Genomic DNA, 27,675 nt, shown 5'->3' with positions numbered 1-27,675 from the left:
GAGTTTTTCTTTCAAACCGCGGACGGAAAGCTAGTTTTTGATGAAGATAAGAAATAAACTAGTATTGGTTTGTTGACAGAGTACAGACCTAACAGGCAGATTGCTTTCAACTTCAGATACATAATATTGTGTTGATAGTTCAGGATCCTTCGCCCATTTTTGCAAGTGATTACTATCAAGCTAATTTTCCGTGAGTAGCTTTATTTTGATGAGACGTATGTATTTTCTTTGACAAGGGCGATGGACGATTGACATGCTCCATCTGCCTTTTATTTTGTAATCTAAGGTTTTATCCTTGTTACCTCTGTTAGCTACCACAATCGAGAGTTTCGTACGGGAAATTATTGGGAGTCTCATCAAAATAAAGCTGCTCACGGAAAATTAGCTTGATAGTAATCACTTGCAAAAATGGGCGAAGGATCCTGGACTATGATTAGGTATTTCAGCGTATAAAGACGGGGTAGATGAATGGAAATATTATTTATACGACGATAAAGAAACAACAAATTGTCTATTTGCACTTTATTCTTATTCATATTATAGACAATAACATGATTTCAAAAGCTGTACTTAATAAATAGTGTAAATTATCACAATCGTTAATACTGGAATGATCTCGAGAGACGCGTTAATCCCAAGAGAATATAAAACTGTGTCAAGTGTCACTAGATATCTTTTCCTTGCTAGTGTTTTCTTCTTGGGTGAGCTTTGCTTGCATTTTCATAAGTTCTTCTAATAAAACATCTGTATCTAAGAGTTCGCCGCTTCCCGTTTGCTGTAATCGGAAAATATTTCATAATTAATTACTATACTTCTTTGGAAAAAACAAATTATATTTAAAAAAAATTTTTACGATGTTATGTAATTTTATCTAGGTATAACTATTTATTGCAATTTAATCAGTGACGTGGACGTACGTTAATAACACAGTAGATACAAAATGTTAGATGAAGGGCAGTTGATAGTCTAGTCGAGGCCTATTTTATGACCTTGCCAAACAAATAGCGGCAAAATTCAAACCCAAGGTTTTATTACTAAGAATTAAAGTCACAAATGTTTTCAAATATTATAAATGTACCATCTAAACAGAAATGGAATGTATCTAAATTGTCTCTCAAGACCAGAAAAGCTTTCTACTGGAAAAATAAATTATTAATGTTCAACTAAAATAAATTTATTTACCTGTTGCGCGCTAATGGATCTCGCCATGAGCCGCTGCAAGTACTTGTCCCTGCGGTGTTGTTCCCGCACATTGCGCAATTTGTTGAAGTCTTCGTCGTCCTCTACACCGTCTACTTCATCCACTGTAATTACATTAAGACTATAAAAATATTTATTTTTATTACAGGGTATTCAGTTCTCAATACATGTAAACGACGCTAATCTTGCAAAGCTATATCGACAATCCAAACGCATGCAATATGCTAGACACCATAAACTACCAATGATGATAACCTGATATAATACACATACATATATTAAAAAAATGTGTGCGTGTACTAGTGTACACACATAAGAAGTGAAACTTCTTTATGACGTTATTTTTCAAAAAAATAATTTACTACATACATATATGCAACTTTACAGATATACGTCAATCACGCGTGGTAGGGATAAAAATAAGATGGCGCGTAACGGAAAAATGTCACGCGTAACGAAAAAATGTTACACTAAATTTTTTTCCAACCCGAATAAAGAAGTTTCACTTCAATAACCAGGACAAACTATTTCAGTAAATCTTACAAAGTTTTCCCGCTGCTCAAACAGAGAACTTACGTAAACAAACACGAAAGACTACATCAACTTACATAAAGTCTGACTCCCCGCTGCACTGAGTGAGGGTCCCACGTCACTATCCAGCCTTGGCCTCTCCGTCAGGTTAGGGAACGAGTCGCGTATCGTGAGGCTCTTGGCGGACGGGCTCTTGGGAGGCTCTGTGGGCTCCACGCGCGCCCATTGGGACGGCGCTGATGATGAGAGCCGTGTGTCTTCTGGAATAAATAAACAAGCATTGGTTTATTTTTTTTTTAAACGCAAATACAAACTTCAATTTGATTTCATCTAGGAGCATTTGATCATCATCCTTGGAGTTTCATTGTACCTTCTTGCCTTTCTCCACATGTATCACTAACAAATCATAAAATTTGACATAAGATCGTACCTACTTTTATTTTTAGATATTATGGTCGTAACATGAAGATTCTAACATCAGGACAACACGAATACTATTACTTAGATACCTATTGTTAGAGTACCTATTCTATGCTATTACTACACTAGCTAGTTTCATACTGCTATCGTTAGAAGCAATCTCGTAAATAAGACGTGTGAGATTCATAAAAAAAAAACTAGCGGTAAGAAATTAGATAACTAGCCGAAATTAAAATGTACAAGTAGAAAAAGTAGTCTATTTATTTATGGACAGAATTTTTAATGGTTAAAATCTTCATATAAAATAAGTTCTGTTAACTACGTTTTTTTTTTACAATATGTACATATAATAATAATATACAGGTAGGTAGGTATGGTATATTTAGGCAACAATGAATACGAAAAAGTTGGCATATGATGCGCTGCGACTCGACACGCCTCATCCAATTACAAATGTATTAATCACTGTCTGGAGTCATGCACCAAATTTTTGTAAGATATTGAAATGCATTTTCAAGACAAAGAAACCTTTCACTGTAGCAATATTTACATTCAAACGCAGTACTTTGGCTTAAATAATAGCCGATAAAAATAGACATGTCGCAGAGGTCGACGTACTGGATCAAGTGAGAATTTCATGTCCTGGTAATTCAAGTCTTGTTTTGGAAGCACACAATGCGTCATAAGTCATACCTACATAAAGTGCCTAAACAACAATTACTTATATCCTAATTACCTACTATGATTTGAAAATTACAGTTGTATAATTAGGTAATTATGACATACAATTTCGATTTCAATTTTGGTCCCAATTTTTCACTTCGGACAAAGTGAAAAATTGGGACCAAGATTCCAAAAAAATTGGTTCGGAAGTACCAATTTTTATATTTGCAACAAATGCGGGTAATTAAAATTCATTTAGCAGTTACACAAGGGGCCACGGAAAAGATAGTACCTACAATATCAAATTACAAAGTGTTGTCTCCCTTTGAAAAACGACTGCAACATATAGTTTTTCATAGATTCACAGAACCAGCTCAATTAACACATTTCGCAGAAAGCTAATAAACTTACTTGAGGTGTGGTTCGAGTTTCGTGACGGCACGCTCACGGGGTCGCTAGGTATTGGTGGACCTTGTGCAAACAAGCTCATTGCTGTCGGCCTGAAAAAAGAAACATTATTATGTCGTTATTTTCATGTATATGTATACTCATACTTTGAATGTATATCGTTAAAATTTGTCTATGTGTGATACTGTCACTCACATTTGCACGAATACGCAAAACCACAAGTGTGGTACGGCTTTTGCTAATGTGCTTTCCAGAAACATTCAAACATTATACGAATGTTTGCACGAAAGTGATTGACCCGGGTGAGCCGTGAGGTAGATGTTCTTCATTAGCATCGACTATAATGAGTTGTGGTCATTCTGCCAACTTTCTAATGGGATTGAGCTCTGGATAGAAATATATATTGCAGAATTGCATCGTATTACGAGTACAACTATTTATACAATTAACAATGCATAACTACTAAGATTTGTTTAAATTTTATACAAGCATCAAAAAAAATCGCGAGGTCAGTCACTGCTAAAAATTGTCACACGCTTGAAAATTAGTTTCATTAGAAGGAACAAGTTATGTATGGTAAAGTACGTTTGTATATTATGTTAGATATACTTTATTGACTATACATAATATGATATAACTTCCAATGGAATTATTGTGTGAATAAAGATAGGTACCATAAGTAGATGTTTAAAAGCGCCTTGTCGTTCAAATCTTTATAATTTGTGTGTGTCTCACTGCTAAGTGCTAACAGTATAATAAGTATATTTATACAATACAATACAATACAAAATACTTTATTTAACACACACATAGGTACAGAAGATAAGAAAAAGAAAAGAGAAAAACATATAAGATAGGTACACATGTTAAATAGGCGGCCTTATCGCTTTCAAGCGATCTCTGCCAGGCAACCTTTGGATATAGACTTAAATTTCATAATTTAAAAGCACTTCAAACAAATCTAATTTATGTGGAATTTCTAAATGTGTAATAGTTGTATACGTAGTATATTATTATTAGTCTGTGGTAATAGTATCGTGTCGTGCATCATAACAATAGGAACACAATTATACAAACAGGCACTATAGCTCACTTCGGTGAATACTGAATATCCTTCTTTCTTTGCCTATTTATCATCATCATCATTTTCAGCCTACACTTGTCCACTGCTGGACATAGGCCTCAGTCATGGCACGCCACTGAGCCCGGTCGTTTGCTCGTTGTCGCCTATTTATAAATGGATCAAAATTTTGTGAATAGGGAGCAATCACGTAACTAGTAGGCAAAAATTGAGGACATAATATTTTATCACCAGGAAATGATATACATAGTTAATATTATATTGTACAACATAATGACAGAAAATTTTAATAAACGAACATCATTTGGGGTTTTCTGTAAACTAAAGGAAAACTTGTTTCTCGTTAATGATGGCAAATACTTAATGAAATAATTTCCGCCTCCGCTTGCATTATTACGTATTTATGTATGTTACAATACAATACGACCTTAACCTTGTAAATATACTATGCTATATAGTATGTATTATTCAATATAGAAATAGAACAATAATTACGTTATAAACCTCTATAGTGACATTAATGATAACACACGTTATGTTTTATTGATGGCAAATCGAAAATAAGCTGGTTCCACTTATCAACAATAACATTTCAACACATAATTTTATAAAATTTATCTTGTAAGTACGTACGGTATCCGCCCGCCGTTTTTGTCGCGTTTAGTAATGTCAAGTAGAAAACGTAAAAGTGTGAAAATTAGAGCTAACTTGGTGATTTTTTTTTATCGAGTAAATTTTAATATTTTATGTTTTTGATTAAGGGCCCTTAGTAGGTGAAAACGGAAAAATGGACTGTTTTCTATGAGCTATTACTGAAAATATTGAAGTTTTATCGCACTGAAATTTCTAATATGTATTACAGAACGTATGTGTGATGGGATGACTGTTTCCAAAACACGATTGGAAAAATTTTGCTCGATAAAAAAAAATCCTGAAGTTACCTCTAAAGTATCATATAAATGCTCATTACAACTGTATTTTACGATAATAATTCGTATAAAATCACAAATATATAGGTATTTACCTTCTCGATTTCGTGACTGTTTTAGATTTAGAAAATACTAGATATTTTCATTCACTTTTTGATAAAAATGTGAATGGCGCTTACGATTTTTAGTTTCGAGCACGTTGATTCCATACTAAATGCGGACCCCCTCACCTCTTACCTCAGGCCCGAATAGCTGATTTTTCGCTCACCGCCTAACCCCCCTTAAACAGAATCGTTTAACATATCATCTAGTTTGATATATATTTTATTTTTTAGATTTGGTCTTGCATATTACACGTATCATCTAATAGAAGATTGGTTATTTTACTTTATGCGCCCCCTTAACATTGAGAGATACCACACAAAAAAAATACTCTCTAGTAGTTCGACGTATCGTTGCGACGTGGAAGAATCTTCTTCTCTTATATATAAAAATGAATCGCAAAATGTGTTGGTAAGCGCATAACTCGAGAACGGCAGAACCGATTTCGATAATTCTTTTTTTATTATATTCCTTGAAGTACGAGGATGGTTCTTATGTAGAGAAAACGTAAACATGTACCACGGCCCACGGGCGAAGCCGGGGCGGACCGCTAGTTTATTAATATAATATTATTATGACTAATGATTAAGTACATAAGGATAACAATATAAACAAAATTATTTGTGTTTGTTCGGCTTTTCCCAGATAAAATTTATCTCTTCGATTTTATCTCAAATTTACTATTTGTATTACGAATACTAGCACAATAAATTAAAGAGCTACTAACACAGCAAAATATTCATATAACAAAATTCAGAATAAAAAGTATTGTTAAAAATATAGAGGTAGAGAAATAGTTTAATTACCACACTTATAATATTATGTATTAGCGTAGTATGTAACCAACCTAAAACTTGATTATGAGTTTATATGAGACTAGCTTTCCGCCTGCGGCTTCGCCCGCGTTTTCAAAAAAAAAACCCGCATAGTTCCCGTTCCCGTGGGATTTCCGGGATAAAACCTAGCCTATGTCACTCAGAAATGATGTAGCTTTCCAACAGTGAAAGAATTTTTCAAATCTGCCAAGTAGTTTCGGAGCCTATTCAATTCATACAAACAAACAAACAAAAAATCAAACCTTTCCTCTTTATAATATTTGTATAGATATATGACCCACTCTAAACGCAGAGAATAAATTTATTTATTTAATATTTCAATTTCATTCAAACTTTGCACACTGCTTTATACTAGGTATGCACTTACCAAGGATTGGTGCCAATACAACAATTAAATTTTACTTGTTTATAATTTTTTTTTTGTACAAGTAACTAGTTAGTTATATCATGGACCAATATACTTAAGACACCAAACTGTATATTGGTTTATTTTTATAAACAAATGTAAAAAAGAGAAACTCGGTAACGAAACATCTATAATATAAAGATAAGCTCTATATCTTACAAGGTTATTTGCGGGAAGGTAGTCATAAAAATGCCAAAAGATAATTGTTGAATGTATAAGTAACTCAAGTAATTAAACATATTAATTTTTCTGAAGTATTATCTTAATAAAATATAACTACTTATAGCAACAATTTTTTTTTAATTTTGTATGAATTTGTTAAGCTTTACATATTCAGTAGGTATTCACAAATGTTTCATTTTATTTAACGCCATCGATATATAGAATACTACGCCCTATAAAGTATACTACGGAGAAATAATCTGTTTAAAGCGTATAAATATCGTGTGTAAAGCATAAGGCCAACTAAAATGTAAAAATGTTGATTGATAGAAACTACTTGAAAGAAATTGTACCCCGGGGTTGCGTTCTAAAATAAGTAGATACTTAATAATAAATTTTCAAAATTACATATTCACGCTTATATCATACTAGCGACCCGCCCCGGCTTCGCACGGGTGCAATGCTGATACTAAATACACTACAGAAAAACTGTGAACGTTGTATATAAAAACATAGCCGCGTCGCCCGCTCCGGCTTCGCACGGGTATAAAATAGATAGCCGGGCGGCCGGCCTGTAGCGCTGCAAACGCTACGTCCCGCAATTTTTAAATCTGTAATATCTTCGAAAATATTCACTTAAGGCTTATACATGCGCTAATAACCTTGACCATACTAAACGGATCTCAAATCTCTCCCGCTGCACCTTCTTTTTTCCTCGCATTTTGTATTTAAAAAGATACTAATCAGTGAAAAAAAAATCCTCGTCAGGGAATGTTGTGTAACTGATAATTTATTAAACATAAAATTTTCAGAGCTCTAAGTCAGCAGGTTACGAAGTTTATAGAGTATTTGCGGAAAAATCGATGACCACGGCACATTTTTTTTCTATAAATCTATTAACTTTGGAAAAAAATCCTCGCGAGCAATTAAAGATCAAAGACCATCCTATCTTATATATTTTTTTCGGTATTGTGCTTTATGTTGTACCAGACTTTATAGAGGTTGAACATAGTCGAAATTGCCGGGTAGCGCCTTAAATCATACGGTGTAGAGCCACATAGATCTAGATATTAAATGAACAATGTATTCAAGGTATTTAATTGGTTAAGGATTAATGCTGTATTGGTTAAAATCGCATCGAAAATTAGCCATTATTTGTCGTAAAAAGTAAATGACAAAAAAAAGTTATTGTGGGTTATCCAAGATAGACATATACCATCGCGGACTTTTCTGTAGACCTTTTTAATGTGTATAATACTTAGTACATTATTTTGATAAAACTCGTAGGGTTCAGCCTGCGTTTGCAATTTAAGCGGAAAAAATGTAATTTTTTACGACATCACATTAGAAACCTCAAAAATAACAGTATTTCTCCACTATTTAATGGATGTTATCATACATATAAACCTTCCTCTTGAATCACTCTATCTATTAAAAAAAACCGCATCAAAATCCGTTGCGTAGTTTCAAAGATTTAAGCGTACGTACAAAGGGACATAGGGACATAGGGACAGGGAAAGCGACTTTGTTTTATACTATGTAGTGATAGTGATTTAATCAACAATAACTGTTTATTTGTTATATGATAATGACTGTCGCGTTATTTGAATTAGTATTTGAGAATCCAATCGATAAAGATGGTCATAAAAATGTTCATTAAAACGCGAAAATCCATTTGTAACGCTCGCGCTATGCTATGCCGTAATAGGGTTGCAAACTACACTTAATAATAATAATATATAAGTTTATGCGAATACTTTCATTAAACCTACTATATTTTTAAATCTTTGCTTTGGTATTGATATGCCAAAAAAATAATACAAAAAATCCCTTGTTTGGTTAGGCCAGTCGTTTAACATCTGTTTCACTGGTTAATGTTGTTACTTGTTACGGTGATCAAGTTTCTTTATAGGTCTTAAATCTCTAAATCTATTTATGTATTATTAATATTTAAGTACCTATCTGTTTTATACAGAAAAATCGCCAAATCGAACCAAGTCTCTTTTATTACCGTCACCCGATAACCATTGTGCTATTAAGACGAAAGAGACAATAATTTTTAAAGTGAAACTTTTATTACATCGTCTTAAACTTTTTTTGGTCTTTGTAGCGCATGTCGCGTGTATCGCGGCTGCCGAGTACCTACTCGGCAGCCAACCGTCACGCGACATGCGCTACACAAAGCAGTGTTCGGAACCGTTCGAACAGTTTCATTTTTACCGTGGTTTCATAAAACCACACAACATTTTTTCTTTGTATAGGTACGTTGAAGTATTTACTGGCAGCTTGCAGTTGGTCTGCATGCTCAAGAATGATAAATAATATGATCTACATGAAAAATTGAGAAACTTTCATTCATAACAAACTTCATTTGTCCAAGTATTTTTCAGGAACGACCCTCACCAAAATAAATAATTTGTAGTAAAACCTAAATGAGTGGTGACTATAAGTTGACAACCCTAACGAAGAAAGACATAAACTTCGTATCGTTGTTTTCCATTACGTGATATACATTTATGCAATACTTAATGATATACGTATGTACATGAAGACGTAAGATTTTATACAGAAAGTAATTTACAGAAATTGTAAACGCGACCGCTACATGTGAGATCATCGTGGTCATGTGAACATTATATTTGATTGCTGATAAAATCAACTGATGTTTGATTTTGTACTTCGTAAACACGTACAGAAATCGTAAAACGGTGTTCTTCCTATTCCTATTTAGTATTTAGGTATATAACATCTTTGGTTTTAATAATTATTAATTACCTATTATTAAACAATCAATATAGTTATAGTGGTGTTAAAGATTTGCATTGAGCTAATATTATAATGGTTTAACTTTTAATTTCTTATAGACCCATACATGGTGGGTACAACACCCATAAGAATACTGCTATATTTTTAAACAATCGTATTTCTCAAATTCTCACGCTCAATATTTTGCAATTCCAACGTTTTAAAGAACGTTGCCCTGTGCATCAACCTCTACAATACTTGTGTACCAAACTCCTTCACGTTTTATGTAGACAACACATTATCGGACATATTTTTCAGGTAATTTATATGATAATATATGTAGGTATAGTATAACTTAATAAAAATAATTATTTGTAAGTATGTACTTATTCCTATTTATAAATTAAAAATTTTTTTCGGATCTATTTACTTTCCTGACAATGATAAGCTAATTAAAATTGCAATTTTATTTAATTCTAATATACCTGCTTTCTGGCCGTTTTCCCATGCTAGTGATCGTAGCTTGTTCGTCTACCTCTTCAATAACTTCGTTAGCGATCTTCATACTGCCGCCCATGGTTGCTGCTGGCTTGTTCAGAGTCGGATTGCTAGCCGATACCATGAATCTGGTACCTAAAAAAATTGTCTTTAAGTAATACATATAACCGTACTAATAAACGTAATTGAAGTAAATATGATCTCATGAAAGTGTGTGTATTGCAATTCCTGTGTAAATCAAAATTAACGATCTAGAAGTTTTCATGATGGGGTTTGTGATCTTCCTCAATCAAAAGTTATTCCGTATGAAATCATAGCTAGATAAAAATAAAACTTTCTACCATTGAACATTATAAGTTGCGAATAGTCATGATAAATTGTGATTCTGCGAAATTTCTTCCTTAATTGAAATAATACAAACATTTTTCTATGTAGCACGAAGGTAGCACGCAACAACTGCATACTCGATCGCTTTGATACATTTATAAATACGGATTGCATGACATACTAATTCAGCTGTGGACACTAATGATTTAATTATTTCAATGGTTGCTAGTTATTTTATATTTATGAAAGAATTTATTAAGATTTATATATCATTTATCATGACTGCTTTATCAACTAAAGCATGATTTCATATTTAATATTTATTATTTACCTAACTACCTTATACACATAAAAGCGTGATAAAAAGATGAAATGAAAACTATTGCATCATACTCAATTTTTCATTCAGACTTTTATAACATTATAGTCTTCACTCTTCATTATATAAATTTTTAGAAGTTTTTTTTTACCAAATAATTTATCAACCTACCGCCATCCGTCTGCGACGGCACATTAGACCGCTGATCTTCCTTCGAGAATAATCGTTTCAACATCGACGTCACCGAATTGGTTCTAGTCATTGGCGTCTGTTGCAATGACGCCATAGAATTACTGGACCCCATAGAGTTCCTGTCCTCTTTCTTCCCGCGCCTGCTCCCGCGTGACACGATGAAATGTATCCCAGATTGTGCGTCATCATTCATTTGCAATTGCTGAATGAATGTTTAAAACAACGTTAATTGAGCGTAAATTGTGTTGCGAGTTGAATGTTATAAGTACATTTATAAAACATTACAAATTACAAATACGAGAACTTAAATAACATCGAAACGAATGAAAAGATAATAAAAATTAAATTAATTAACGGAGCATTTGTACAGCTCAAAAAAAAGTAAATCAAAACAACATATATGCGTTAGCGTCACATCAAAATAAGGAAACGTTAATAATCAAGATATCGACACATATCAAAGGTTAGTTATAGTTATACATATTAGGAATAGTAAAAGGCGGTTACAACAAATATACGTATATCACAGATTAAGAAAACAATACGATAACACACTAAGGAACATTTAAGAAAATATCCAACACGGTGTTACTTTATAGAATATATAAAACCGGCCAAGTGCGAGTCGGGCTCGCGCACAAAGGGTTCCGTAGCAGCAAATATAATAAATTACAGTTAAATCAACCTATCTCAAAAACTATAAGAGATACTTTGATCAAACCAAAAATCGTTGAAAGAGTTAATTAGCATGCATCACCTCTATTTTTTTTAGAATTTTATACCCCGTAGTTATAAAAATAGAGGGGGGGGGACATACTTTTTACGACTTTGAGAGCTGATATCTCAAAAACCGTTCACTTTAAGAAAAATGTTTTTTAGAAAACTTTATATCATTTTAAAAGACCTTTCCATTGATACCCCACACGGGTATGTACATCGAAAAAAAAAATTTCATCCCTCAGTTACATGTATGGGGGGCCCCACCCCCAATTCTTTTTTTTACTATTTAGTGTCATATTTTTGTAGCGGTTCATACAACACATATTCCCATCAAATTTCATCACTGTAGTACTTATAGTTTCCGAGTAAATCGGCTGTGACAGACGGACAGACGGACAGACGGACAGACGGACATGACGAAACTATAAGGGTTCCGTTTTTGCCATTTTGGCTACGGAACCCTAAAAACAAATACGTTAATGTTGTTAGGTATCTGAACCACTAATATTATAGTTGTTAATAAACATTATAAAGTTATAAATATAAAATACTAACGTAAAATAACTACATTACCTATTGTTAGTATTTACTATATTATGCATTAATCATAAGGGCTGCCAATAAATGGTAATTAGTATTAAATTACTGAGTATAAAATGTAATCAGGTGGTTTAACCATATAAGTATTAAGATTATAAAACTGTTTCTAAAAATCTTCGTACAAATACACTAACTGGTCATTTTCCAATAATTTTGATAATATGAATGCGTATCATATTTCTATAATATATATTTATGATAGGAATTACGATACTCATTGATTCCGGCTTGATTGTGGTTACCTGATCCTGTAAATTTTGATAATAACAGCTATTACCGTACCGTATACAGGGTGTAATCGTTAAGTGTGCACAGGCGATTATTCCGTAACTATTACAGATGTCAAAAAACTTTAAACTGATATCGAAAGCCTAATGAGTAAAATGGCCATAATAATTTTTTAAAAATAATACGAGAAATATCTAAAAAATTAACTTTAAACCCTCCCATACATTTAGTATGAGATATGAATATCCCATGTACATGGGTTGATCCAAAAGTAATGATAATCAATATTAAACAAGGTCATTACAGTTAAAATAGTTATGTATTTCTCTAGATAGTCTTCTAACTAGATAATATACTTCGATATTTTTTTTCCTTAACTTAGAAAAAAAAACTTTGACTTCATCTACAAAAACCCCTCAAAATTGGCCATCACTTCGCAGTCGTCTTAAAATTTCTTGTATCGACGGTGTTTCTTGTGCCGAGGTAAGAGATAGAATTAACTAGGAGCTAGATCTTACAAACAGGGTGGGTGTTCAAGCATTTTCAATGCCGATTTTTGATTGGCAGCCATCGCAACTGACGCTTTGTGATCTGGTGCGTTGTCTTGGTGAACCAACATTCAAGACCGAAGTTTGCCATGTCTCTTTTTCTTACTAACCTACCCGCAATCTTTTAATTTGGTCTGTGTAGTAAGAGCCCTGTGTAGTAGTGGCTACCTTCTTAAAATATTCCACATTTCTTCAGCGTCCCAAAAAACTACGGCTTTAATCTATCCCACTAATTTTCACTTTGAAAATCTTCACCGTCACTTTGGAAGCTCGCATCCAGGCCATTGATTGTTTCTTGGTTTCAGCATAAACATGGTGAACCCAGGTAACGCCCATGGTCACAAATCGTGACAAAAAATTATCCTGATCTCATTAAAAATTTAGAAATTCACCCTCTAAATGTCGAATCGTTGTTTCTTCTTTTCGTCGGGAAACATTCTGGCTCGCACTGTTCACATTAAAATTAATGTTAATACTTGGAAACGTGGCCTGTAGATATAATTCTTTTTGTGATAACGTAGTGATTACATGAGCAAGCATAAAACATTTATTTTATATTTTTATGTGCACAGGAAATACCCAATTATCATTACTTTTGGATCAACCTATACATTTAATATGAAAGATTTTAGCTTTTTTTTTTTTGTTTTTTTTGGTTTTCTGCTTTAATTACTTCGCAAATTTGGAGGGAAGTTCATTTAGAAACTGTAAATAGACCTCCTCATTGTATTGCACAATAAGGACGTCACTTCGAAAATCTACTATGAATACAAAATGTATGGGAAATAAATTGTATGGGAGCGTTTAATGTAACATTTTTGGTTATTTCTCGTTTTATTTTTAAAAATTTATTATGGCCATTTTACTCATTAGGTTAAGTACTTTCGATATCAGTTTAAAGTTTTTTGATATCTGCAATAGTTACGGAATAATCGCTTGTGCACACTTAACGATTACACCCTGTATATATTACCGTACCGGTTGTTAAAGTAGCCGCAACCTCATAAATCCTTCCACCAACATTGCGGAAAAGTAACATAATAATATCAGATAAATGGCAACCCTTCACACCGACACACTGCTAAGCTCCACAGTTTGAGCGTGCAGCATGCAAAAAACTTTTCGAATCTAACCTCTGGCGGGGCGAACTTGTAACTCACGGTGTTAGAGGGGATCATCTCATCTATCTTGACGCTAGAGGGATTAACAGTGACCATGCTGCGTTGCCGCACCGGCACCGCCACTCTAGCCGTGGAAGGTTCTGGATGCTCTTCGCGTTGGTTCTCTGTGGCGATCGTGTATGGTAACTCTGATGGGAACACCTCGTCCCAATATTGATCTCTTATCAATTCTGGGTGCTCGTGATGCATTTCGTCTACTATCATGTATGATACCTAAAATAAATGATTTTATTAATAGGTACTTGGTTCATGATTCATAATTATTATGAAAAGATTCATTTATGGAGCCATAAAAATTATGTAAGTATGTACATCATTAACTGAAATAATTATATACCTGTAAATTTCTGTCAATAAGCCAGTTTACTTCAAAGTCATCGTCATCTTCACCAAAGGGGTTTATGAGAGACTCGGCGACTTTGAGCCATCCCATGTAGAAGAAGAATTCTAACGTCGTGAATATGGGAAAATAAAGGTCTATATTACTGATATAGACTGATTCGCTATGAGATTGGAGTTTGTGGTCAACCCATTGACTACCCAAAGCGGAAGTTATGAAATATGAGTAAACAGCAATAGTAACTACCTGAAAAGAACAAGCCCATATCTAATTAACTCGGTGAACCACAAGGCAATTATGTAACAATAGCATCTATAATGTTATGTTTACAAATGAACGCTTTCAAGAAAATTAACTATTTATTTTGCCTCACGCTTATTTCCTTTGAATATTGCGTGCATTCATTAACGATAATGAGGAAATAAATCTCTTTGGGTTTTAGGGCTTTACCCTCAATAATGGGACTAATTCGTGAGAAGAATTCATAACACAATGTGATTTTAACATGACCATTGACCATTATAATTCAATATTTTCAGCCAAGTCATTGTATTGAATTATAGCTGAATATCTCTGCACAATAAAATGCTTAAATTAGTAATGAAACAGTGATTCAGCAAATTGAGTTTATTCATCGTATGAATTATGATGATTTCCTCCTCTTAAAATTAATACTCTGAATATTATTGAAATATGCAGTTAGAAGTTTAGCACACTATGTTTTCTAACCTGCGTATACACAAGCGGTACACTAATGGTATCGTAACTCAAAAGCAACCCGGCTTGTCCCCTGAATTTGTTCAATTCGTCTATAATTGTCTTCACGGCGAAATCGTCTCGTATCCTGCCCTCTTTCCGGGCTCTTGTCACTATACTCGTTGCCCAAACTATCGGTAACCTTTAATATTGTAATTATAGTGATTAAATGTAGAGAATTCAGGAGCCCACAACGACAAAGCAATAAGCTAGTGCGTACTTTGAATGTTAATGTATTGTTATCCACCGTGGTGCCGCAAGCATCATGGTCACATTTACTCGTTAGTGACGTTGACACTTACACTTGGCTATATTCAGCATTTATGATAACTTACGGTACTAAAAACATTTCATACCAATGTTTAGATGGTTTAGGAAACTTTTGATTAAGGTTTTCTAAAATAGATTTTTCATTGTCTAACAATAAACCGGCTTCAACCAGATTGTCGAGTGTTGGGAAGCGCTTTTTAACTCTTGGAGAGATCATAGTTAGCACCATTGTGAGGCAAAGGCACACATATCGAAGTATTGTACGACGCATGAGGCGCCCCCGTTCATCCTGGAAAAACGATAAATATAAATAGACTCCAAGTGTAAACAGAAACCTAATTTTGAACTAAACAATATACGGTCAAATGGTTGCCGAATAAAATCAATAACAATTATTTTTTTGGTTCAGTTATTAGACAGATGCTAAGTTAGTTCTAAAACCAATTACACATACGTATATCATATTATCTATAGTGATAATGACACTATGAAGTGAAATAAGCATGAATGTCTTTTATTCTATACGTTTCCTTTGAACCGATTACATTTACTATTAAAAGTTAGAGGTTATAGCTTAGTTAAAATAATTATGCGTACAAAGTCAGGGGATTCCGCTTATCTATTCGAATATAATATTATAGCTGAAAGGTTTGTTTGTTTGTTAGAACGCGGTAATCTCAGGAACCACGGATTCGATATGAAAAATTATTTCACTGTACTGGCTATACATTATTAGTTACGCTAATACCAATAGGAGCGGATCAATGCGGGTAAAACCACGGGGCAAGCAAATTTTAAATATAAGCGACGAAATCATTACTCATAAGAACTATACCTACAATGCACAAGGTTACACATTTTTAATCAATGATATCTGCAGAAATATAATTGATAAGATCAATCTTCACTTATACGTAGCTTAAAACTATAAATTAATAAAACATGTTTATTATTTTCTTGATAATCATGATTATCTCGAAATTGAATTGAACACTTAGATTTTCCCTAAACAAGTAGGTAATATTTAAGGCCTTTTAAAAATTTCCATTTATAAGATAACCTTTTTGTCACACGTTATCATTTTAATTTGCTTCTGTTTATCCACTATAAATCGTGCCATTGTTTAGTCCTACCTTTATAACGTCATCATCTAACATCTTAGCCATTAACATCTGGTGATTGTATTGTGAGAGATAAAAACATCGTCATACTTATCCAGTCAAAATGCGCGAATGATTCTTATCTCTCTTAGCGTAAAGATAAGATTAACGGAAATAGTATACTTGCATTCTATCAAACTTCGTTATCATTGGACATCAGCCTTGAGGCCTTGTTAAAAAATCTCACACAAAACACGACATGACACGAAAGTAAACCTGTCTGTCTATTACGTTTTCATACCAAAAAAAAGCACGAAATTTTTAGAAGATAATAATTCTCGATTTACATTGGAGGATCAGTTTTATGGAATGTGAATGCAATGCAATGAAGCACGCAAGCAAAGTCATGGACGGAATACTAGTACATAATATTAATGTACGTCTTTAGGAGTGACTATAGCAATAGTTCGGATGAAAACAAATAACAATACAGTCATTTACCTACTTAATTACCTACATAAACACGCAAAGGAAGTCAATAATGTGAAGTATAAACTAATGAGTTACTAACATTTAACGTTTTATCGCTTACCTGACCGTGAATGGAAGCAGATACAAATACGGCAATTGAGTCAGGCCACGGTATGGTAGTGTATTGATTCCACCATCGATTCATTACTACAGTAACATAGAAACCAAGCACGAAAGACAATGGAATGACGTTTCCATGAAAACTGCAATAATTCACGACGCCTTCAAACGTTCTGAAAATAAAAACCTATTAATTTGTAATGACCATATGACTATAATCACAAACTCAAATTAAATACCTATAATTATTATGTTTAACAAAAATAAGAATAACACAAGACTTGCTATTTAAAATTTGAGTCAATACTCTCCTTGTCTGAGGAAATGTAGTAGTAGATAGACCATTAATAATTATTAGCTGGTGCCATTATCAAAGAGAAGAAGAAAAAGAAGTACATATTTGATACTAAATTTTATCTTACCGTTTTGAATCTTCACCCAAAAGTAATCTATATGTCAAATTTAATATATAATATAGAAGTAAAAAAACTATAAGATCCAGCCATATTAGTTTGTAAATGCTGCCTCGCCATCTAAAACAAAAATAAACATATAAATTATTAAAATATGGCTATCAACCATTTGTTATGCTGCAAACCTACGACAACGTAGAGTTAATGTGGATTATGGATTTAGCCTTACTACCTTGTATAGATATATCTCCATGTGGTCATTATAAATCTATTTATAAAGTAAACTACGAGCAATATAAATCTCTAGAGCCTCAAATACACTTTGTGCAACTCACATGTGTTTTGATAGTAAAAAGATTTTATCTTGACAGTCGATTCTGCGAGATTATGTCATTACACCTACATATACTTTTGATGTTGATAACACCTACATCTTTGGCTGTGTATGAACATTGCAAAAGTATGTCTAAATCTCCGAACTTGTCTCGCAAAAAAGGACTTTTCTAACACATCGGAAGTCGCCATCGAAATATCGAATTATGAATAGAATTTGGATGTACATATTGTATTATTACTAGCTGTCCCGGCAAACGTTGTTCTGCCTTACTCTTATCACTTAGGGGTATGAAAAATAGATGTTGGCCGTTTCTCAGAGCTACCAAATATGCACAGAAAATTTCATGAGAATCGGTCCAGCCGTTTTGGAGGAGTACGGTTACAAGTTGTAACCGTAATAAATAATTTTAATTTTATTAATTTGTAACTTACAACATTGGGACACGAGAATTTTATATATTAGAAAGAAGAAGAAGATAATTAAGTAATTGATTTCATGTATTACTGCAATAACCAATCTGGCAAAAGGCTCGTTGTATAATATGTATACAGATTACATATAGTTACCTACCTAAACAATAAACAATTACACATATTATAAATCGTTAGACAGGGAGTCGGAGAGTTTCCTTTAGAGATTTTTCTTTTGAATATACAATTAAGATGTGTTGGGAAGATTCAACACAGATCTTAAGTAACCTTGAAAACAAATAACATTGCACCTGTTTCGATGTTTTATTTTTACTCTGAAGCCCGTAATTATCTAATTCTTACGTAATAACTTAGGCACTATAGTCTCACTCACACGGCACACCCGGCATTTACCGCGACCGCGAAGGCAAACTTTACGGTTCAAGATTATTTTTAAATAACTGGTTGAATTAATTGTCAAAAGATACGTATAAATAAATGCTATAAATAAACATTGTATGAAATATTTAATTAGACTTCAATAATTCTAACATGCCATTGGTCATGTCAAACTTATATGTATTTACAAGACTAAAAAGTTTACTGTTTATACACGAAGCACATGTATATTGTATTGTCGATTTTAAACACATAAGAATAAAGAAATCGCGTGTAAGTTATAAAGCAGACATTAAATTGCCTGTTAGAAACAGTTCAATACTTAATGTACTTCAAATAATGATGTCAAGAACTTTACCTGTTTGAATTAAATACTACTATAACCTAGATACTAAATGTTTAATTTCTTGTTTTCTTATATGTTATCTATTTTAAATTCAAGAGGTAGGTATATCATCATATTATCATTGAACCGGATGATCAAATGGCGAATATTTTTCCAATGAGAATCACTAGTTGTAGGAATTTGAACATATAAAATCACCAAGTTTTGGCCAATGTATTATGTAACTCATCCTTCAATCTTATTATTTAGTTAGCGATTGGCAGACGTATGACTACATCATATCGGTTATCTTATGAATGATATCTTTTCTGCGAATCTTTTTGTACTGTTAATGATTCACGCTTACAACACGAATGAATGTATGTAAGTAGGTACATTAAATTAGCACCATAGTCTAATATGTACCTACTGTATTACTTGTAATTATTTATTTGGTATTTTACATTTTTTTAATGGACTTTTATTAATTTAAACAAACTAATTTGACATAACTACATAATTTAAAAACGTGCAGCTCTCTGTAATGGTTCCGCTTTTATTAATAAAAATTAGACAGCCGATTTCGAATTATCGTATTTATATCATATTCCCGGAGCGTCCGAAGATGATATGTAGGTATATAGAGTGGTTAAATGCACTTTCTTCATGCATAATTTAGTCAAAGTACTTATGTGTTTTGTGCTAAAAGAGATTAATATTTATTTGTAAGTAACGATTTTGTTGCAAGTATATAAATAGCGAGGATAACCCCACGATTGCGAATATATCTTTGTTGGATTGATTTACTTGGAAATGAAGCTGGTGTAATGATGGAAGAAAAGAAGGTTAAAATAACACAAAATTTATATTATATAAAAAATAAGGTTTGCATGCGCATTATTAATTTTGGAGTACTATACCTAGATGTCTTCTAAAAGTTTTTGATAAAATTGTCAAATGACAATTTAATCTTCACTACATAGTATAAGACAAAGTCGCTTTCCCTGTCCCTATGTCCCTTTGTACGCTTAAATCTTTGAAACTACGCAACGGATTTTGATGCGGTTTTTTTTAATAGATAGAGTGATTCAAGAGGAAGGTTTATATGTATAATAAGATCCATTAAGTAGTGGAGAAGTACTGTTATTTTTGAGGTTTCTAATGTGATGTCGTAAAAAATTACATTTATTCCGCTTACATTGCAAACGCAGGCTGAACCCTACGAGTTTTATCAAAATAATGTACTAAGTATTATACACATTGAAAAGGTCTACAGAAAAGTCCGCGATGGTATATGTCTATCTCTTATGGATAACCCACAATAACTTTTTTTTGTCATTTACTTTTTACGACAAATAATGGCTAATTTTCGAAGCGATTTTAACCAATACAGCATAAATCCTTAACCAATTAAATACCACGGATACATTGTTCATTTAATATAGATCTATATGGCCCTTTACACCGTATGATTTAAGTGAATATTTTCGAAGATATTACAGATTTAAAAATTGCAGGACGTAGCGTTTGCGGCCGCCCGGCTATGTATTTTATACCCGTGCGATGCCGGAGGCCGGAGCGGGCCGCTATATTTTTATACCTATACAACGTTCACAATTTTTCTGTAGTGTATTTAGTATCAGCATTGCACCCGTGCGAAGCCGGGGCGGGTCGCTAGTATCTCATAAAACAAGCACCATTAATTTCCATTACGCCGAATTTGATTATAATTTAAGTAAATTGCGTTAACCATAGTACATAGGCTAACGCAATTTATGTACCTATATGTACTTGGGTATTATGATCAAAATTCTTATACCTAATTTACCTAACGTACGAACATCTACCCACTATTTGTTCTCTTATATTTAGTATTTTTGACAGGAAGAGGTGTAATTTGTAAATAATTGTAATGTGTCGCGTATTTGCCTTGTTTCATTCTCTTACCAGAAATTTCACGTTAACATTTTACGTAATAGATTTTACAGACATGACTATGAATTGAACGCCAATATGGGAATCACGGCCGGAAAGTGACGTCATCTAGAAACACGCTCGTCGAGGCGCGGTTCTGGTGATTAATACATGTTAATTAAGTTCTTATAATTCAGAATACTTTTTCTACTAAAGCTGTTAATCCAATGATGTTTTTTACTATCTTTAATAGGAATTTCTTTTTATTAATAGGAAAAAATCCGTTTCAGATGTCAATACTTCTTTAAACAGCCTTGGATTTAGATAAATATGCGATTTTCAGCATTGTTATTCAAATAGTAAACATACATCATACTAGATTATTTGAGTGACTAATCGCTCGTGCGTTTTCTAATTATATTATATGACAAAAATTGTGTAAATAACAAATGCAGGACAAATTACAACTGTGCACATACCTACAACCCAAATTAATATAGCAGTCGTAAAGCATTCGTGTAACTGTGTTTTTGAGATAATTTATGAGGTATCATTTTATGATTAGATGTTATGATATAAATTGCATTGTATTTACGATTCAAGATACATAAACCGGTCAAATAAAAATTTAGAGCCCGGATTCTTGAATCCCTCCATTTAAATATTATTAAAAGCGAGTTTAATAATAATTATGTTTTATGTAATATGTATAATATATAAACCGGTTATTTATATGATAATGGAAAAATAGATTTTAAGTAATATTGTGCGGACTTTAAAATTAAATTTATAGGTACCTATTTAGTATGAGTTAGATATAATAATATGATGAGTTAGATATTGGTATTTCACAGTTGTCTGGGGAAAGTCTGTTTGTTGTAATAATTGTTATCTATCGAGTCGAATAATTTGAGTTCAATTTGAAGACAACTAATTTAAGAAGATAAAACGAAATATTTCAACAATATAGGTACTACAAATGCGGAAGGATAATTCATATTTTCACAAATAAATTGCGCCACGTATTCGTGGAAGTCGTGTTAAAATACGTCCAATATCCGTAATTCTACAACAACAAGTTTTATGAAGCGGTGAACTCTAAGTAGGTCTCATCCCCTACTTTAACGACAGTGATCTGAATAATAAATATCCCTTGCCTGGCAGTTTCAAAGCTTTTCCCGGCTTGTAACGTAGACATGTCGGCTACTTAGAACGTTCGAACACTAACTGTTTCTTGAATTAAAGGAGACAAAGAAATCAATGTGTTAAAAATAATGCAATATGGGAAATTTTCATGGCTTGACATAATGATTATAAAAATACAGCCGCTATTGGGTTTTCAATAAGCAATTGTAAAAAAAATAAGTATCGACATAGGTATAGGTTAGTAGATGGTTAGTAGGTACCTATAGGCTGCTGCGAATAAGGCTGCGAAGAATATAGGCCATATTTCTTCAAAATAAAACTTGAAAGTGGTGTAGGTACTACTCTCAAGGGTTGTTTCAATATCCATGGCATGATGGCACACACAGATCAAGTAGGTATAATATGTTTAGTAACAAGCTATTAATTAAAAATTTAAAATACCTTTGCATTGTTTGCAATATTTTATTTGAAAAAAAGTGAAGTGAAGACATGATTATAGAAATGCTTTGTTTGGACTTTGCGGTTCAACTTCGGTTATATGAGGGTGAATAATTTTGGTTGTCTCTGTTTATTAATTTACTTTGCCATTAAAAAAATTTACTTAGATCTAATAGTTATTTTGATTTGTTAGTTCTTTAATCCATCAGTCCTCGGAATCACAGACACAATAGAAAATCTATTGTGTCGCGCCCCGATCGGGCCTTACGGTGGTCAATGGGTTAAATAGCGACCATGCGAACACTTTATATTTATACATATTTTATGTTATTGACTTTGACTTATTGTGCGATTTTTACATTTTGCGAGCAGTGGCCGACTCAGTAAATTCAGGAGGAAAGTGGGGTTGATGTCCTCTAGAATTTTAGTGCTGAACCACAGATAATACAATACTTACTAGCTGAACTACAACGAGCGAGATATTCAATATCACCTACATGTACCTAGTATAAAACAAAGTCGCTTTCTCTGTCCCTATGTCCCTACTCCCTATGTATGCTTAAATCTTGAAAACTACGCAACCAATTTTGTTGCGGTTTTTTATAATAGAGATTGATTGAAAGCGGGCGAAGCCGGCGGGTGGAAAGCTAGTAAAAAATAATGCGAGAGACGTAGGTACACTTTTGACTGAAAGCAATTTAAATAATACCACAGTAAAACATCGAATTTGTATCTATTTACTGTGCTTATTTAGGTCCATGCTTGGTCCATATGGCTTATAAGTAATTTTTTATGGGTATTTAACTCATCAGAACAAGTATAGGAAAAGCAAAATTAAAATTAAAATTCGTTTAAATAAATTGGTCATTTTAGAACATAATAGGTATATTAAAGTATCAGTCATATAAAACAAATAATAATTATAACAATTAAAACTTAAAAGTAAGATGGTAGATTATGTGTACCGTGTACCTACGGAAAACTGTAAACAATTACAGAGATTGTGTTTTGGTGCTGAATTTTTATTTAAAAATCTTAAACATTCATCAAATGATCAATATAATGAATAATAGGTAATACCTATGTGTCCTATAGACCGGGAGATACTGACACAAAATTTCGAGTCATTTGTAACAAGGATGGCGGTTCTACAGGGGTCTTAGTACGCAATGACAAAAAGAAAAATGATGGTGTGAACGCTGGCACCGGTGGCTTAGTCGCGTGGGCGTTAGTCGAACTCGTCGGAAAAATAGCGAAAGTCAAACGATTTGTAACACAAAAATTTTAGAATTTACCGATAGCCCATAAAAAAGTAGTAGGCGGTAGTGTCATGCCATACTTTTCCGGTGTGACTTACAGCCCGCCATACCGATGCGAATGTGTTGATTTAAATAAAACAATCATTCAACCATTTGTACTAGGCTAACTTTTGCACAGGTAACTATCGTCGTGCAGCCATTTACGAAAATCGCCATGCCATACTTTTCGGACGATTCCAAATGGTCGCCATACCGCCGAAAATCTGCAAAAAATTTTTATTTCGCCAAACTTTTTGTACCAGTATTGCATTTGGATTTTTGGAGAGTATTTGATAAAATGTGACCATTATTATATTTGCCATACTTCTAGTAGGGGGAAAAAGTGCTGTCATACTTGAAAACTTAATTTATTATTAATTTATATAAGTGAAGATTTCCAACACATAGATCTTTGAAATTTTGTATTTATATTTGTTGATCCTCAAACTTACAGGAAAAATAAGTGCCATACTGTTACAAATAGTTTGACTTTCGCTATTTTCCGACGAGTTCGACTAACGCCCATGCGACTAAGCCGCCGGTACCAGCGTTCACGCCATCGTTTTTCTTTTTGTCATTGCGTACTAAGACCCCTGTAGAACCGCCATCCTGTTACAAATGACTCGAAATTTTGTGTCAGTATCTCCCGGTCTACTAATACTTAATAGGTACTTCTGTCGCTTTACAGTGCTTTACATGAGGTAAGCTCACGCTCGCGCTGACGCGACTTTTGGACGAATTAAAATTTTCAAAGTAGGTACCTATTTGCTACGTTGTCAAAAAATTTTAATTCGTCATTGGCTTTTTAATGCTTTTTAATTAAAAAAAAGGCAGAGCTTTCTAAATATACCATATATTTTTTACGTGTAGGTAGGTAACTAGGTACCTAATCGCGAATAATTTCGTCGTTTAATTTGATTAAGCAGAATTTTGATAATTCTTTTTTGTTGGACAGGAGACATTGTTAAGAAAACCACGCAACGCTCTGAAATAGGTAAAGTAGTAGAGTAGTTACCTACCTAGGTACTTAATTACTAAGCTTAAAATAAAAAACGTTATCATTATTCTTTAAAAAATGTAATTTAGTGGTTTAAATTATTAGGTAGGTACCAACTAGGTATATTGGACACAGAAAGGACACAGACTTCCGACTTAATTTTGGAGTGAAAACTTCTTTAGCGGCGTTGAGCACTTTTTCTGTAATGGGTATAAAATCTTAAACTCGCGTCAGGACACGTGACCTGATCGAAAAAGCGTAAGACGCATACCATTCCAAAATATGAAACATGCTCAACGTTAATAATCAAGTTTTCACTTCTGCCGGCAGTCGGCACTCCCGGAGTGCAACCCGTCTGTTTTTATTTGGTACTTTTCGAAGGCAGATTATTTTTTTGTTTAGAATAATAATAATTCCTAATAACTAAATATACGAACATACTTACCTAGGTATAGGTAACTGTATATCTCTGCAAAGTGTTTTACTAGGTAGTACTAATAGGCCAGTGGAAATTCATTAAATTCGCAAAGCACGATGTAGTTCTGAATTTTTGGTATGTTGTTTGGATCAGTTAGGGTGATGTAAATCCCAATTTGCAACTTCGAAAAAGTTGTGCTCGCTGCGCACCACGTGATAAACTGCGAAATTTTTGGACTTTTTTCACTTTTTGCTCTAAAAGTCATAAACTATGCGTTTCCGACAAGTATCATTCAGTACATAAATTAAGGTTATTAGCCTAATTACAGCTCTCTAAACCTTATAACGACTAAACTGTGGCCATTCGAAGATGGTTCATTTTTCCCGAAATATTGAAATTTTTAGTTTTGGTCTCGTTTGAAGCAAAATACTGGCAAAAACCGCTCGTTCTATGAGAAGTTCGTATAATAAAGTTTTAGATAAGAGCTGCGGTTAGGCTTAAATTGTTGCAAATTTAATTAGCTTTGTAATTTTGTTAATTATCTATCCTGCAAATGAAAAAGTATTATCCTTTTTATGATTTTATATGCCCTCAGTTTCAATTCTTTAAAAATCTATTTCTACCTTCTTTTTGTTTTTCAGATATTGTGAGTGAACTATTTGTCTCACAGACTTTGTTCTATGCTCTAATGAAAGAAAATTAAATGCACTACAACTTTATTATACGAACTTCTCATAGAACGAGCGGTTTTTGCCAATATTTTGCTTCAAACGGGAGCAAAACTAAAAATTTCAATATTTCGGGAAAAATGAACCATCTTCGAATGGCCACAGTTAGTCGTTATAAGGCATGGACGTATAAAAAAAGACGGACGGTATATCGCCTAAACATTGAGTGAAGTCTAGTTATGGCGGCGAAACATCCATGTGTGTGTGCCAACACACACATGGATGTTGTTGGCACACACAATGATGTGTGTTGACAGCTGTTGCCATGACAACAGCTGTCCTGATGACAATGGCGGCTGTATTTTTTTCTATAAATTTTGCCGTAATAATTTTGTCATTAAAACATAAAAGAAATAACTTGCTTCCCTATGGAATGTAATCCCTTGTGTTTTGTTATTTAAAATTGTACTGTTGCGACACCATTTAACCACGCAAGACGGAATTTTAAATATTTTTTGTGAAACAGTGACGCAGTTAATCAGTCGGTAGTTCACGACGTAATGGTGGCCGACTAGCTTACTATGGTGAGAGTGTGTGCGTGTTTATTGTCTTTACACGATCGCTAGCTTACTATGGTGGCTTCACGTTGTTTGTTCGTAATACGGCGTCCGTCTTTTTTTATACGTCCATGTTATAAGGTTTAGAGAGCTTTAATTAGGCTTAAATTGTTGCAAATTTAATAACCTTAATTTATGTACTGAATGATACTTGTCGGAAACGCATAGTTTATGTATTTTAGAGCAAAAAGTGAAAAAAGTCCAAAATTTTCGCAGTTTATCACGTGGTGCGCAGCGAGCACAACTTTTTCGAAGTTGCAAATTCGGATTTTCATCACCCTAACTGATCCAAACAACGTACCAAAAATTCAGAACTACATCGTGCTTTGCGAATTTAGGGTTTTTTAGTGTCGATTTCTACTGGCCTATAACGAAACTCGAAAGTTTTTATAAAGTTTGCAATCAAATAGGTAGCTAATTTATCAAAAATGTAACACAAAATTCATAAGGCATACAATAAAAATAAACCTCTGCCCGTGGATTTTTTCTAGGATACATTAATAATAAAATGGTTAAAGTAATTTTTTTTTTTCTTTGTAAAAAAATATACCTAAGTACCTAAATCGATTCTTACCTGTATAAAACTTTTAAAAAAGTTCCAAATCCGCGACATGTTGCCACTTCGCCCGTATATGTAACAGTCATTTTAAAATATTTTCGCCGTATTTATTTCACTGTATAAATAAATATCACAGACAAATCTTTATTAAACATTAATTTACACAAGCACAACGGGGAAAATCTTTCAAACACATTTTGTCGTCGTTGAAGAAAATATAAACAATTAAATATTAAATTTAAAAAATTGACCACTGAGTAAATTATTAATTATTATTTTATTTATAATATAAAATTAAGTAAATTCGCAACTATAAAAATACTGCAATGCAGCTATAAACAACACAGGCACACACAACTATACAAAGTATTTACTGAATACCTAAACTGACAAGTTGACAAATTGTCAATGACAATCAAACTGACGTATTGTGTGAATGAGTCTGGAACTGAGGTCTGGAATGAGTGAAGCGAAAGAGCAGTCAGCGTAGGCAGTCAGTCAGCGTACCACAGACATGTATATTTAAGTAGACAACGCAAGTACCGCGATCTGTATGAAAACCAAGCGTGTCATATTTTTTGTA

At 33.2% G+C, this 27,675-nt stretch overlaps 1 protein-coding gene across 2 annotated transcripts; it reads right to left on the bottom strand.

The window, feature by feature from the left end:
* Positions 1-507: 507 nt before the first annotated feature.
* Positions 508-27,453, bottom strand: LOC149902327 (bestrophin-4-like). 2 transcript variants are annotated; one of them, XM_090109950.1, is made up of 13 exons: positions 27,108-27,453; positions 17,576-17,686; positions 17,155-17,326; positions 15,549-15,751; positions 15,166-15,334; positions 14,434-14,682; positions 14,049-14,309; positions 10,799-11,021; positions 9,969-10,116; positions 3,226-3,314; positions 1,809-1,991; positions 1,183-1,304; positions 508-775 (listed from the first exon to the last, which is right to left on the bottom strand). In XM_090109950.1, the coding sequence occupies exons 1-13, from the start codon at positions 27,176-27,178 to the stop codon at positions 656-658; spliced, it is 2,121 nt and encodes a 706-aa protein (XP_089966076.1). In that variant the 5' UTR covers positions 27,179-27,453; the 3' UTR covers positions 508-655. The 2 variants fall into 2 exon arrangements, with proteins under 2 accessions (XP_089966076.1, XP_089966078.1); XM_090109952.1 differs by having other exon boundaries at positions 14,076-14,309.
* Between the last annotated feature and the right edge of the window lie 222 nt (positions 27,454-27,675).

Source organism: Colias eurytheme, chromosome 15 (genome assembly GCF_061535395.1).
Source record: "Colias eurytheme isolate Ceu_HAF_F1 chromosome 15, ilColEury1 Martin Lab GWU primary, whole genome shotgun sequence".
Lineage (NCBI taxonomy): Eukaryota > Metazoa > Arthropoda > Insecta > Lepidoptera > Pieridae > Colias > Colias eurytheme.
The sequence above is the reverse complement of the archived record's forward strand: the minus strand, read 5'-3'. Positions and strand labels throughout refer to the sequence as shown.

Bases quoted from the DNA above. Each gene is read 5' to 3' on its own strand.
- LOC149902327 (XM_090109950.1), bottom strand. From the start codon at position 27,178: ATGACTGTTACATATACGGGCGAAGTGGCAACATGTCGCGGATTTGGA. The intron at 17,687-27,107 runs GTAAGAATCGAT...TTTTTGTTTTAG, and splicing joins TTTTTAAAAGTTTTATACAG to ATGGCGAGGCAGCATTTACA. The intron at 1,305-1,808 runs GTAAGTTGATGT...ATGTAATTACAG, and splicing joins AGCGGGGAGTCAGACTTTAT to TGGATGAAGTAGACGGTGTA.